The sequence below is a fragment of the Syngnathus typhle genome, linkage group LG9 (assembly GCF_033458585.1).
Source record: "Syngnathus typhle isolate RoL2023-S1 ecotype Sweden linkage group LG9, RoL_Styp_1.0, whole genome shotgun sequence".
Classification (NCBI taxonomy): domain Eukaryota; kingdom Metazoa; phylum Chordata; class Actinopteri; order Syngnathiformes; family Syngnathidae; genus Syngnathus; species Syngnathus typhle.
Window position 1 is genome coordinate 11,560,526 of NC_083746.1, and position 13,877 is coordinate 11,574,402.

The window sequence follows — 13,877 nt, forward strand, 5'->3', positions numbered from 1 at the left end:
GAAGAGGAAAGGCGGTGCGGAGAGGGACAAAAAAAAAGAAGAAAGGCGCTGGAGGAGAATGCAGAAAAATGCAGAAAAGTTACGGATTTGTTCAGCCAACCCCACCCCACCCCCCCTTTGTAACTGGCTCTGGCTAAATTAGTAATATTGAAATCTATGTCTATGTTTCCTATGCAAAGGTGAAAAGTAGGCCCAGTACTAGGTCAGAGCAGCTGACAGGTAAAGAGCAGACAGTCATCTATCAATGCATGGGATTAAATAGGCTATGACTATGCATGAAACATTTGGGGGAAAAAACATATTTAACCATATCATTCTTTTGATATTGACTAAATTTGTTATTGTCGATAATATAATTACCGTTTATTTCCGTGTATAATGCGCGAAATTTAACTAATTTATTGTCCTAAAATCTGGGGTGCGCATTATACATGGGTACAATTTTTTTTAAACTTTTTTAAAAAAATCTTTTTTTTTTTTTTTTTTTTTTTTAAGAAAATCATGGTCCATACGACCGCAATGCTCTCGTATCAGACGCTTGCTCGATCACCTGCTCGTTTGCTGTCACAATGTACTCTACACAAATCCGAAACATTTGTTGCGGCTCCGAGTCACGACGAGGGGCAAGTTTTGGTTTCCAAGGGTGTTTTTATTCCTCTTCAACGTCTCTCCCATACAGAGCCGCCTTTTTCACGTCCGCAAGCCTTTTTCACATGTCCGCACGGTGGTGCCTTTACGGGCAGTCGGAGAAATCAACGCCAACAAAAAAAATTACATCCAGCCTAGTTAAGACCATACCAAAGACTATAAAAATGAGACCCATTGCCTCCCTGCGTGTGTGACGATCATTGGGACTTAAAAAAAAAAAAAAAAAATCTTAAATCATAAAAATTGGGTGCGTATTATACATGGGTACAGGCTTTTTTCCAGCATCAACATGCCATTTTTAGGGTGCGCATTATACATGGGGGCGCATTATACACGGAAAAAAACGGTATTATGCTGGTTGCTCTGACACTCCCAGCAGATGCAGAGTATACTGGCAAGACAAGTCCAGGGAGCAGTGCAAGGTAAAGGCCAACTCAGGACACAGACAGTCACACTCAGAGAGACCTTTTGATTATTTTGGTCACCCTCATTCTAGAGCTTTTGATTTGTTCTTCCGGTACCAAAACAAAACCAAAACAGAAAACAACAAATAAACAAAACAAAACCATAAAATTTAGCTGCGTCACACGGCGTTGTTACCAGGTTACGCTAGCGTGACGACGCATATGGCACTGGAAGGAGTGAATGATTTCCTTTTTTTGACTTTTTGACTGTACTTCCAACATTAAGGGCCACCAATTTAGATTTTTCAATGAACCTAAAATAAATATTTTTGAATGTGGATGTAAGCCTTTTTATTTTTGGGCAATAGAAATCTACTTTATTGTTATAAGCCAAATGAACAGCAGCATACGCCTTAAGGTAATATTGACTCATGGTTTTGTGTTTGTGTGTGAGAGAGTGAGTCAGTCTACACAAGTCAAGAAGATCATGTTTGATGCAGTGGTGGATTCATTTATTTCTTCTTCAAGAAATTTGAGATGAACAAGAAGTTTTCCTCGAAAGGCGTTTGTGCGTGAGCAGCCATGGCTTCACTGGGGCAGATCATCTTCTTCATGTGAGCATTTAAACAGTGTTGTTTTTAACACAATTATTGCAAAGTCACAACATAATCAGCAATGAAGTCAGAGGTACTTTGTAATAATGAACGGCTTCTGAGAACATTGGTTTCTACCTTAGGCTATGTCAAAACATAACCTCTAATCTTTGTACAAAGAAAGCTCACTGTATGCGTTTGTGTGTTTGTGGAGGATGATCACGCTCACTGTTGTCTTCTCAGCGCTCATCATCCTCATTGTCTCTTTGTCACTTTCAGGTAAGTCTTTCACGATGAACCAAGTCAGTCTAACTACTATGTACGCCTTGTGTATATTTATATCAGGCATGTCTAGCTCCGATTCTGCTGTCCTGCCTGTTTCAATCTACCTCATTCAAATGATCAGGATCATTACAGATTTTTGGCATATACGTATCCTTGTGTGAATGTTTTGCGTCTTTGTCCATGAAGGCAGATTGTTGCTCGTTCAGAGCCTCAACAGACTTCCTGTGGCCAACCTCGACGAAGACCACATGCTCAGCTGCTTCCTGACCGTAGACAGTGAACAAAGTCTACTCCAAGATGTGTCCGTCACATGGACGAAGGAGTCGCTGACTGGAATTATTTACAGCTACGAGGATGGCGCAGAGAGCAACGACGAGCAGGACTCACAGTACAGCGGCAGGGTACAAATCTTCAGCGACATGGTGGTAAAAGGAAACGCCTCACTTCTGCTGAGGAAGGTACGACGCACCGATGCAGGCGAGTACACTTGCTTGCTCAGTCACTCTGGAGGCACCGGGAAGGTCAACATCATCCTCAGGACGGCAGGTGAGAAAACTTGACATTCCAGTTGCACTGTTTCATTCCCTAATCAAATAACAGAAACATGCAAATGGCAAGTGACTCAATTTGTAAATAAAGAATAAAAAATACAGTTATCCTTTAACAAGAACTAATAAATAATAATAATAATAATCTAATAAAGGCCTCCGCCGGTCAGGGTTGACTATGGATCCATCCTAGGCTTGGCTGTCTGCTCTGCTGGAGCAGCGTCTTTTGTGACTGCAGAGGCCAATGCGGGAGTGGCAGTCCCTGTCGCAGCAGTCACATCTGTGGGTGGTCTCTGGCCTGTTGGAAACGTTGGGCTCCTTTCTGCACGCTTCCCTGTTAGCTACTAACTTTGATGGGCACCCAATCTCGGGGAGGATCTTGAATAGGCTGTCTCTGCTGACGAGATTGACGGCCTTTGTAAGATTCAAGAAGTTTATTGGCCATGTTTGGGCATTCCAAACAAGGAATTTGACTCCGGTAGATCATTTAGGTGACTAATGACATTCAGGACATGTGTGAAAAGTGACAATTATTCTCAAACATCCCCCTGGTCTTAAACTCCCAGGAGGGCAAGGAAAAACTCAAAACTCCAACTCAGGGAAATGAGAAACCACAGACCACCGATGGAAGGATCTCTTCCAGGATGACCAGGCTGTAATGGATGCAGAGAGGACACATAGTACAAGGTCGATAAATGCGACGTACAGGGGCATCTGTTGCTCTTGGCACTTTTCCTGAAGTTGGCGGAGAAAGAAGATTATGTCCACCGTTGACCTTTCAGCACGGAAGCTACACTGCAACTCAGGGTAGACGTATTCTGCCAGCTTTGGCAGGCGGGTCAGAATGACCCCAGCAAAGACTTTGCCGACGATGCTGAGAGGAGTGAAATGCCTCTGTAGTTGTTGCAGTAGCTTCTCTCGCCCTTGTTCTTGTAAATGGTGATGATGTTGGCATCCCTCATCTCCTGTGGTACAGCTCCTTCATGCCAGCTGTGGCAAAGTACTTTGTGCACAGGATGAAGGAGGGAGGTCTTGCAGTTCCTCTTAAAATACATATATCATTTGATGATATTTTTTTTTCCACCAAAAATAACTTCAATCAAATTGTAATATCATTGCTTGTTTTTAAATAGAATCTGGGTGGTGATTTTTTTAACATATGACACTGCACATTTTTTTGTACGATGCACTTATGATTAAATTTTATATTCCTCTGTTAGCTTTCACAGCACCCACGTTTACATTGTCAAATGGTGCCCTGACAGCTGAAGCGACCAGATGGTTTCCCAAGCCCAACGTGACATGGCTGGATGCCGGTAACAACGTTCTGCAGGGGAGCACGGACTTCCAGCAGAGTTCGGCGGGCATATTTCGAGTGGTCAGCACATTGCAATTGGTTAATGTCAGCGACACTTACACGTGCAGGATTCAGAATGACCTGGTGGCGGCTCACTCTGATGCCACTGTGACAACAGGTCAGTTCCGCAGGAAATGGGATATGTTGTATTTTGGGGCATCTCCAGCCAGAACATTAATGTTTCCTTATGTGTTTTATTTTGCAGGCTCTAGTGTTACAAATGAAACTTACTTTACTTACAACGCTGCATCAGCCCTGCGAGCACCAGATTTTATTGTCATAATATGCGTCTTTTGTGTTCATCTGCTGTAATGCAACAGTACTTCACAATACATTATGTATGCCGTAATGTACAATGTCAAACTCAAGGCCTGGTGCAATCTGGTCAGCCCAAATTGTCTTATGTACTAAATTATATTGAGATAGTGTGAACATTTTCTTGTTACCCAACCTGTTTTATAGTAACTTGAACAATGAACTTCTATTCGTAACTTCTGATCTAAAAACCTGTTATCCATCAATTTCTTGTGTACTGCATGTGTTTAATAACATGAGGGGATTAAACATTTGTATGGTTTCACAGTCATAACGGCACCCCCGGAGGAAATCACAACTGCATTGGGCCCTGTGCCAAAAGGACTTTGACAGCACTTTCACATAGATAGGACAACCTTCTGAATATGCAAACAACTAGCTTCTAATAAAGGTAATTTGCAGAAATAACTTAATAATAGGAAGTTATGATTTGTTATTGTTTGTTGAATTGTTACAAAAATTATAGATACATTGAAGCAGTGATCGTATTGTCTCGATTTAATCGCAAATAACTTACACGCTCTGAAACTTCTGTTTAATTCAGTGCTTCTCAAATAGTGGGGCGCGCCCCCCTTGGGGGGCGCGGTGCTATTCCTGGGGGGGCGCGTGTGACCCTGGGGAACAGGCTTTTTTTTTGGCAGTACTAGAATAAAGTGTAATTGCGCGTTTAATACAGCAGGGGGCAGTGGCGCTCTCATTGTTACTTCTGTCACGTTTGCGACAGTGCAACATTTTACGACTTACAAGACAAGTTAGGATAGTCACGGTGGGGAGGGGGGGCGCGAATAGATTTCTTCTTGCTAGGGGGGGCGTAACAGAAAATAATTGAGAAGCACTGGTTTAATTGAATACAAAGCTAGGATGCTGTTTACGACATCAATTGCTTATTTGTACCTTCTGCCATCTAGTGGAAGAACTTTTAATTGTCCTGCCTTTCACTGTCGCAGGCAGAGATAGATGCTATGCTGCTTTATCAGTAGTAAATACACTGCTCAAAAACTAAAAGGAACACTCAAATAACACAATCCAGACCTGAATGAATTCAACATTTTCATTGAATACCTTTGTTCTGGACAAATTTGAATGTCCTGACAACTAAGTCACACAAAAATCATCACTGGAAATCTAATGTAATAAATCAATGGAGGCCTGGATTTGGACTTGCTCGCCCCTCCCCTCCTGTGTGCCCATGATTAGTTTGACTATTCTCACCTGCCTCTTGTTACCTGTCGTGTATATAAGTCCTGTCTGCCTCTCACAACCCGTCGCATCATAGTTGTTGTCTCGATGTCGTGTTGGTCCTTGCTGTCTTAATGTCTTCACGTTTTTTGTTTCACGTCCCTGTCGGTCAGTCCTCTTGTTGTTTAGTTAAGCCATGTCAGTTTGCCGAGTCTGTCTTTGTTCTCTCCAATAAACCCTGGTCCAAGCTGCATTTGGTCGCCCTGCTCCATCCGGTCCATGACATGTGTGGCCTCCACGTGCCCGTCTGACCACCCTACAATGCCTGGGCATGCTCCTGATGAGGTGGGGGAAGATTTCCTAAGGCATTCTCATGATATTTTTATTAATTGGACACTTTAGTCCTTTAAAAGGAAATTCAATTTACACTGACATTTGACTCTGATTTGATTTATACAGTTGCAATAACCCTACGCGTTCCCTGTCACATCATTCATTTTTTAAGCTGCATTAGGCTTAGATTCTATAAAACATCTTGATGAACTTGGGAATTTATGCATAGCAATGCATCCATTAACTACATAAATGTACATTTTGTATTTTGATTCCCCACACTGTTTTGACAAATGACCACAAGTAGTGTGTATTTCTACACGTAGTGTGCATTTCTATCACATTTCAATCCTTAGGGACATCAATTTTTAATTTTATACGTAGAAATCAAAGTCAAAGTCTGTTTTATTGTCAATTTCTTCACATGGCAAGACACACAAAGAGATCGAAATTACGTTCTCACTATCCCATGGTGACAAGACATAGTACACAATATACAAACAATTAAACAACACAAACAATAAAAACAAGAAACAATGAATAAATAAGAGTGATGAATAAATAATCAACAAATAACATAATAAATAAGAGGAGCAAAAATGGAGCAAGTGTGCATACAGCAGACAGTCAGAATATAGCGCAAAAGTACATCCCTGAGGTAAATGACCGCTATCTTACCTCTGAGAATGCCTCCAAAGTTTAAAACTTCGCAAAGTTTATTCCATCCAGAGCAAGCGTTGAACATTTCATGAATTTTTAATTTTGTGCACAATTTTCACTAAAGCTTTAACAGTCCCACTAAGAATGTAAACTAATGTAATGTAAATGATAAACTGTCCAAAATCTTATTTGCAGACGACACTGTTTTTCAAGTCAATCATCTTCAAATTGGTCTCTTTGTTCATGGCTCACTGGGGAGAACCCTTCCCCTATTTTTTCATAACCTATTTAGACATAATTCTCAGATCCATAATTACCCCACACGCAGTTCAAATGACCTCAGACCACCAATAGCCTGTACTTCCCAAACCCAATTTAACATAGGCTACAGAGGGTCAAAGATTTACAATTTGCTGCCACTATTTTTAAGGGGCGGGTCTTCTCGCCAATTTAAGAAGGTTCTGAAATAACTTCTCTTAGACACAAAATACTTTCCATATGGTTTGCTAAATGAACCTGGATCCATTCATTATTCTCTTTAATTGTAGTTTTGGTGTGTTTTTACCCTATTGTTGTATGTCTTATCCCTGTTATTCATTTTTCTTATTTCTTTCATCTGTATGACATCTATTAGGATGCATATTTCTCTATCCATTGAAATTTTACCTTAAATGTACTCGTATTTCTGGAGAATGCCACTTCGCAAGCCCCTGGAGTTTTTTTTTTTTTTTTTAGACATTCTCCATCACATTTATTTAATCTTTGTACATTTTAAATGTTTTTATATTTGGAAATGAACAATCGAACAAAACAAAAGATGAAACATCTCTACTAACTTGCAAAAAGTTTCTGTGTGTGTAATGCATTACAGAATTAATAAAGGATTCGTTTTCTATGTCAGTGTAAGTTTAGTATGAAAAGTTAGTGCATTCCTGCCAGTAGAAGGGATAGGTCTGGGTATGTTAGGTGTAAATATGAGGTCTCCCTAAAAGTGTTCGGACCGCCCCTGCTGGACTCTGGCGCCCTTCCATTGGCCCACCGATGAAGAGGTGTCGTATGTCCCATTGGAGCCATGAAAACAGCAAGGACGGCATTCCGGTGGGATTTCAACGGATGTGATAAAGTTAAAACAAAATAGTTTTTGCTGGGATACATTTTCATGTGATTGGCTGTGGACATAACAAAGACCTTCCTTCAGCATTAGCGGCTTACAAAACCATATTTGTCCCCAAATTTGGTTTGTTTTTCGGTACCAACAATGTCCGAAGAAAAGGATCATTCAGAACAGCTGACGGCAACCGAGCCAATAGCGCCAGACGGACTGTCGGTGAACCCAAGGGCGGTTTGTAGCGTGTGTACTCGCTTGTACCGGGATCCTAAAATCCTGCCGTGCCTGCACACATTCTGTCTGGACTGTATCAAGCAGTTGGAGCCATTCTCGGTGGCCGCTGGTCGCCACCGGGATGGCCCAGAACAGGAGGGCCGGGACGGAGAAGTTACGAAAGAGGCGAGGAAAGAGAAACGGGTCAACGTCACGGTGCTCTGCCCCGACTGTGACTCTGAAGTGGACCTTCCGCCTTCGGGGCCTGTCGGACTAAGCACCGACCACTTGGCGTTAGACGAAGTGTTTCTCGAGACCCTGGTTAGCAACGGCCCGCTTGGGTGTGACCTGTGTGGCGAAAGCCGGGCGGAGAGCCGCTGTGAGGTCTGCTGCGTCAACTTGTGCGAATTCTGTTTTCAAGCGCACAGGTACCTCTTTTCGCTATTATTTCCTTCCGTTTTACCTTCTTCTACTGTTTGCGTCTGCGTTAAGTTTTTCGTTTTTCAAAAGATAATCTTTATTGAAAAACAAAAACGTGAATCAAAAGATAAAATAGTGGGACAGTCAATGATCAATATTAAAACATGTCATTTTTGTACAAAACGAAAAATTGGTAAAGGTCACATTTTGGTGGCTGTTTTCTTCTACCACTACTACTACTACTACTACTACTAGAACTACATTTCTATACAATACTATGATATATATTCTAAAACATTAGAAACTACTCACTGGGATGCTGTGCAAGCTCAATTCTAAACTGTTAAATTTAATATCTTTAAATGTTGTCATTATTCGTTTACTACATTACAGCTATAATTTTTGCTCAAAATTTTGCTTTAGTAAAACCCGACGGGTCACCATCAAAGAAAATTGTTACGAAAACATTAGATGCATTGAAGCAATGATGATATTGTCTCGGTTTGATCGCAAATAACTCGCGCACTATGAAAATTGTATGTTTAATTGAATACAAAGCTGCTGTTTAGGACAACGGCAACTGCTAATTTGTACCTTCTGTCATGTAGTGGAAGAGTTCTTAATTGTTCTGCCTGCCACTCACAGGCAGAGATAGATTAACATGGCGCTTTATTTGTACTAAATATAAATATAATTTTGGGACAATCAAGTGCAAATGTATGGTTACTTTCTTGTGGATCATCTGATGATCTTTCACAGCAGACTAATCACTGATCTACATCGATGCTGTCGTCCACAGGCGTCAGACGCGTACAGCGTCGCACCCTATTCAGCAATTGCAGGATCTCAAGTCTCGGGGTCGCCTCTGCCGTCCCGTCCTGTGTGCTGTCCATCCCGGCCAGGAGCTGCGCCTCTTCTGCCAGCCTTGCGACCTGCCAGTGTGCCTGGAATGCGCCACAACGCTGCACTCTGAGCACCGCTGCTGTCCCACCCATGAAGTCATTGGCTGCCAGAGAGACCGCATCAGGACGCTGGTCACTGTCCGCCTGCGACCACACCTGCAAAGACTGGAGCAGACACTGCAGAAGGTGTGACGAGTTAGTACTGGCCCCTCCTCTTTCATTTGTTAACAATTACAGTCTTTTCCAGGTGGAGGTTTCCCAGAAGGCTTTACAAACGAGAGTGGAGGCCACAGCCAATGAGATGAGGGCATTCGCTCGAGGCTACGCCAGTGCGGTGGAAGCTCATTGCCTGGCCCTGCTGCGTCGCCTGGACGAACTTCACCTCCAATGCAGGTATGATACTAACATGCGGCTGAAAGACATGTCAGATGAAATGTTGCGTGACACTGTCACATGTATTACATGTTGGATAGTGGCTTACAGATGCTGGTTAACATGTTGGATTACATACTCCATGGCATGTTGGACTTTGACGTGTTGTTGCTTGACTTAATGACAGACTGGATGATGATGTTTATATTTCACCACACATGCTAAATAACAGTGAGCAATAATGAGCATTAACATCCTGGGCGACACTATTGGACAACATATAGGATGACATCATCGATGTTGGATAAAATGCCTGGGTGACATTGAACGCTGACTTCCTGCTGCAGCAAGTGTTGAGTGTTGACATGCTGGGTGACGACTTGAAATCCCTTTCCGGTGTGTGGCAGGAACCAGCTGCATCTGCAGAAGGCGCAGCTGCAGCAGGCGCTGTCGGACGTCCGGGATGGCGTGGACTTTGCCGACCGGCTGCTGAGCTGTGGCTCGGATGCCGAGATCCTCAGTGCTAAGGGCGTGACGCTGAGAAGGCTGAGCAGCCTGGCGGAGGGCAGCTGTGATGACCAGCTGGCTGCCCTCGTCCCTGATGACGGCAGTGGTATCCGCTTTGATCCCCAGGGGATGGCGGGTGAGCTGAGCGGCTACCCAGTGGTGGGCGTGATCCATTTTAAGGCTTTGGACCCCAACAAGTGCACTATAGAAGGAGAAGGTGAGGAGACCAAGACAGAGATTTAGAATTCTGTGCTTCCATCTGTATGCAATGACACTGTACTAACCTATCCGTAAGGACTTGCGCTTTGTAGCTGAAGGGTCATGCTTCAAGTCCCATTGAATTGGTTGTTGGGGGATACTAATGGTGCAGTGCCCTTGAGCAAGGCAACATGTCTCAGACCCTTTCACTCTGACATTTCTCTGCATGGCTGCTTGTGTGTGATCTGGTTCTGTGTGATGTGAAACCCAATAATATACAGTAGATTGAGTTTCAATCTCCTGTTGAGTGATTATAATGAGTATTATAAAAAATAAATGTTTTGTTTACTTAAAAAAACGACCTGTCTACTCATCCCCATGTCCACAGGTCTCCAGCAGGCCAGTGAGGGCCAGCAGGCCCACTTCACCCTGGTTTGCAGAGACTCTGCCGGGGACCAGATGGCACATGGTGGGGATCCTGTCCTGGTCAGCATCGTCCACAGGGAGAGGAAACACTGGTGAGGGCACGTGCACTGTCTGTTTGGCCACTAGTCCGTCCATCCGGCCGCCATCCATTCATTTTATTTAGACCGATTCAGAATAATCATTAACAGTGAGCGCCAGGACTGCCCCGTGTAGATGAATGTCCTATTGCCCATCAGATAGGCTCTAGGTTTTCCACAAGTTACGACACTAATAAGGACAAACACGATAGAAAATGGTTAGATGGATCGACTGAGGTCAAATCAAACACATTCTAAAATGCTGGACTCACAATGGTGAGAGTAAGAACACTTTTCTTTTTTTCTTTTAGTGCGGTGGAAAGCACATTAGTGGACAACAATGACGGCTCTTACAAAGTTTCCTACAGACCGGATGAGGCTGGCACGTACTCTGTGTGGGTTTGTGTCAAAGCTCAACATGTAAAGGTACACCATGAACCCATGTGACTGACTGAAGTATAGCTACGGTATGCACTGTTAGTGGGGAACAAATACTGGTATAGTACAAAAAGGTTAACCTGTAGACTATCTGAAACACTCTCCAAAGGAATTCCACTTAAAACTTTCTTTTAACCTGGGATGAAACGTTGTTATTTAGTATGCTCTGTATTCTTTGAAATATATTGCAAAAAGTGTAGATAAACTCAGAGAAGATAAATGTACAACAATTTGAATTGTTGTAGTACATCTTCAAAAGTGGATCCATATTGTTAGCCTCAGGTATAGAGGTCAGCAATCAAGCACCTTGATGCCCCTTAGAATCAATAGTAGTTTGCTTCATAGAGCGACCTCTGTCCTGTCTGCAGGGTTCTCCGTTTGTTTTGAACGTGACAAAGAAGCTGAGGCATCACACTGGAATGTTCCACTGCTGCTCCTTCTGCTCCAGTGGAGGGGCCAAGGAGGCACGCTGTGGCTGTCCAGGAACTATGCCCGGTACAAGGAACCCCTAACATTACACTAATCTTGTCACACTCAACAACATACAGACTATTTTTTGATGACACAAATTAGTTAAACATTGCTGTCTGGGCCCCAGCAGTGTCTCTGCTATCGTTCTGCTGCTGTAACGTGCATTCCTGCTTTCATATGTATTTCTATTTCTCTACAACCCAGAATTCCACTCAACAAGCTCAACCAAATTAGGTCATGTGATCATTGCCCTTCAAAATAGAATGTCTATGCATCCAGGTTTCCAAATATCACAACTTAATTTATATGCCCTGTTTTACACCCATTAATTACAACAATTTCTTTGTCTCAGATTTATTCTTTGAATTTACATTCCTGTGTAAAGGCTCATCCTTGGTTGAGGGCTCATATATTTGATGACCTTGTGTTTATGTGTGTAGGAGGATTTCAAGGGTGCGGTCACAGCCATAAGGGTCATCCCGGAAAGCCGCATTGGTCGTGTTGTGGCAGCACCACGGAGAAGTCAGAGTGTTTACCTGCCTGCGTGATTAAAGCCGTCTCTGCTGGCAAACACTTACGCACTGTCGCGCTCTGAAGTTGGACGATGTGGCGATGATGGGCCCGGAACAGGAAGTGTGTCGACTTGACTGAGTTGCCAGAAAGCCATCTCCAAGAAATGAGAAACATTCTCCGGCTGTTACTTCAAGTGTAGAGATGCACCGATCCGATATCTGGATCGGATATCGGTCCCGATATCAACAAAATAGACGGATCGGGTATCGGAAAATACAGCCGATCTGTGAGCCGATACTTTCCTTAATCTATTGGGACGCGGGCTACGTCATACGTCAGCAGCACGTGTGCCGCATGCCACGAGAGTTTTCTAAACAAACGCAAACATGGAGCGAACGTTCGCTTCTCTTCCCCGGGTTGCTAAGCGGACGTCAAACCATGCGCGTTCGCTTCTCTTCGGGTTGCTAATGGGACGTCAAAGGCTGCGCGTTCGCTTCTCTCCCGAATGGGGGGGGCTAATCGGATGTGAAACGCTGCGTGTTCGCTTCTCTTCCGGGGGGGTGTTAATGGGACGTCAAACGCTTTGTGTGGCGGGCTCCATCTAGTGTGGAAACTGAGAAGCTGAGCTCAAGCTTCTTGTGCGGGCCATATTCAATTATGTTTTCAGAATTTGCTGCGGGCCAATAAAAACTGGACCGTTAGTTTGGACACCCCTAATTTAGAGCAAAGAACTGTGTAGTCTGCCTGATGCCATTGCCTTTGGTCTTTTCTGTTCCACATGTAGAGTTATGTAGCTTGTTAAGTTTGAACTGGACTGCCCCTACACCTGTCTATGGACCCCGTGGAGGCTATTTTGTGTGTTTTGGGGTGTTCTCTTGTATTGAGGGGTGCTGGTTGGCCGCTGTTACTTTTTTTCCTTTGTCTTTTAGCTTTGTTTTGCTTTGATGGCTTTTATCTTGAGCACTTTCTGCCTTTCTTTGTGGCACCGTTGTGTGGCAGCCTTATGAGAGCCTATTGAGTTGCGCTCATGCCATCTGTGTGTCTTTTGTATACCCACTCTGTGGTATGAATACGGCTGGGGCCTGAATTTCCCCACCCCTGGGGATCAATAAATATACAATCAATCAATCAATCAAGTCAACCATAATATCGGATCGGTATCGGGTATCGACCGATACGCAAAGCCACGGCATCGGTATCGGTATCGGAACTGAAAAAGTCGGATCGGTGCATCTCTATTCAAGTGCCTTTATTATTTAACAACACTGCCTTTGAACTTGAAACAATGCAACAAATAGTACAATCAATTTGCCAATAAGCAAAACATAAAAAAAAATCCAATCCCATTATTGTTGCAGAATAATGTTCAAAATGCTTACATATGTAGTGAGTCATCCATTTTTGGGAATGCCTTTTTTGTACAATTACATTTTAACTGTTGTTTCAGACTGGCATCTGAGATCTTTTGGTGCTGCTGTTGAGGCTCATTAATGACCTCTTTCATGTGTGAATGGTAATGTCTGTGATCTGACACTCATATGACTCATTTCTCCTTCCATATTAGAAAAAGGCAGCTCTGTCTAATTAACTATTTTATTAACTATATTTTAAGATCATTCCATGGGTCTTACAATTGCTGACACATTGGATATACTACTGCCAAGCTTACAGTTTACATGCTCCCTTTCTTCAGTCCTTACAATTTGACAATTTTTATGACAAATGTTTTTGAACTATGAGAGATTTTCTCCAATGAAAGCAACTGTTGCCATAAATGCTATTATTACACACTGTTCTATCACCCAATGTGCATGTTTTTCCACTGAAATGATACTACTGTCTGTACATTGTAATAAACAATCAGGTGTGTGTCTTATGTATGATATATTATTGCTATTCTTTCAAAAATG

General features: G+C 42.9%; 2 protein-coding genes across 5 annotated transcripts; both read left to right on the top strand.

Moving 5' to 3' along the window:
* Positions 1 to 1,512: 1,512 nt before the first annotated feature.
* vtcn1 (V-set domain containing T cell activation inhibitor 1) lies at positions 1,513 to 7,218 on the top strand. 4 transcript variants are annotated; one of them, XM_061287300.1, is made up of 5 exons: positions 1,513 to 1,666; positions 1,860 to 1,924; positions 2,117 to 2,476; positions 3,699 to 3,953; positions 4,419 to 7,218. In XM_061287300.1, the coding sequence occupies exons 1-5, from the start codon at positions 1,635 to 1,637 to the stop codon at positions 4,478 to 4,480; spliced, it is 774 nt and encodes a 257-aa protein (XP_061143284.1). In that variant the 5' UTR covers positions 1,513 to 1,634; the 3' UTR covers positions 4,481 to 7,218. The 4 variants fall into 4 exon arrangements, with proteins under 4 accessions (XP_061143284.1, XP_061143282.1, XP_061143285.1 ...); XM_061287298.1 differs by lacking the exon at positions 4,419 to 7,218 and adding an exon at positions 4,041 to 4,356; XM_061287301.1 differs by lacking the exon at positions 4,419 to 7,218 and adding an exon at positions 4,041 to 4,356 and having other exon boundaries at positions 3,744 to 3,953.
* Positions 7,219 to 7,346: 128 nt separating this feature from the next.
* trim45 (tripartite motif containing 45) lies at positions 7,347 to 13,843 on the top strand. Its single transcript, XM_061287297.1, has 8 exons — positions 7,347 to 8,071; positions 8,863 to 9,151; positions 9,213 to 9,358; positions 9,745 to 10,061; positions 10,431 to 10,560; positions 10,857 to 10,971; positions 11,352 to 11,478; positions 11,895 to 13,843. Exons 1-8 carry the CDS (start codon positions 7,581 to 7,583, stop codon positions 12,047 to 12,049), a joined length of 1,770 nt encoding a protein of 589 aa, XP_061143281.1. The 5' UTR covers positions 7,347 to 7,580; the 3' UTR covers positions 12,050 to 13,843.
* Positions 13,844 to 13,877: the final 34 nt, after the last annotated feature.

What these genes read in the sequence shown, in the direction of transcription:
- vtcn1 (XM_061287298.1), top strand. Translation starts at nt 1,635, where the DNA reads ATGGCTTCACTGGGGCAGATCATCTTCTTCAT. An exon ending in CATCATCCTCAGGACGGCAG is followed by an intron (nt 2,477 to 3,698) that starts GTGAGAAAACTT and finishes TTCCTCTGTTAG; the next exon opens with CTTTCACAGCACCCACGTTT. An exon ending in TGATGCCACTGTGACAACAG is followed by an intron (nt 3,954 to 4,040) that starts GTCAGTTCCGCA and finishes TTTATTTTGCAG; the next exon opens with GCTCTAGTGTTACAAATGAA.
- trim45 (XM_061287297.1), top strand. Translation starts at nt 7,581, where the DNA reads ATGTCCGAAGAAAAGGATCATTCAGAACAGCTGACGGCAACCGAGCCA. An exon ending in CACAGGGAGAGGAAACACTG is followed by an intron (nt 10,561 to 10,856) that starts GTGAGGGCACGT and finishes TTTTTCTTTTAG; the next exon opens with TGCGGTGGAAAGCACATTAG. An exon ending in CTGTCCAGGAACTATGCCCG is followed by an intron (nt 11,479 to 11,894) that starts GTACAAGGAACC and finishes TTATGTGTGTAG; the next exon opens with GAGGATTTCAAGGGTGCGGT.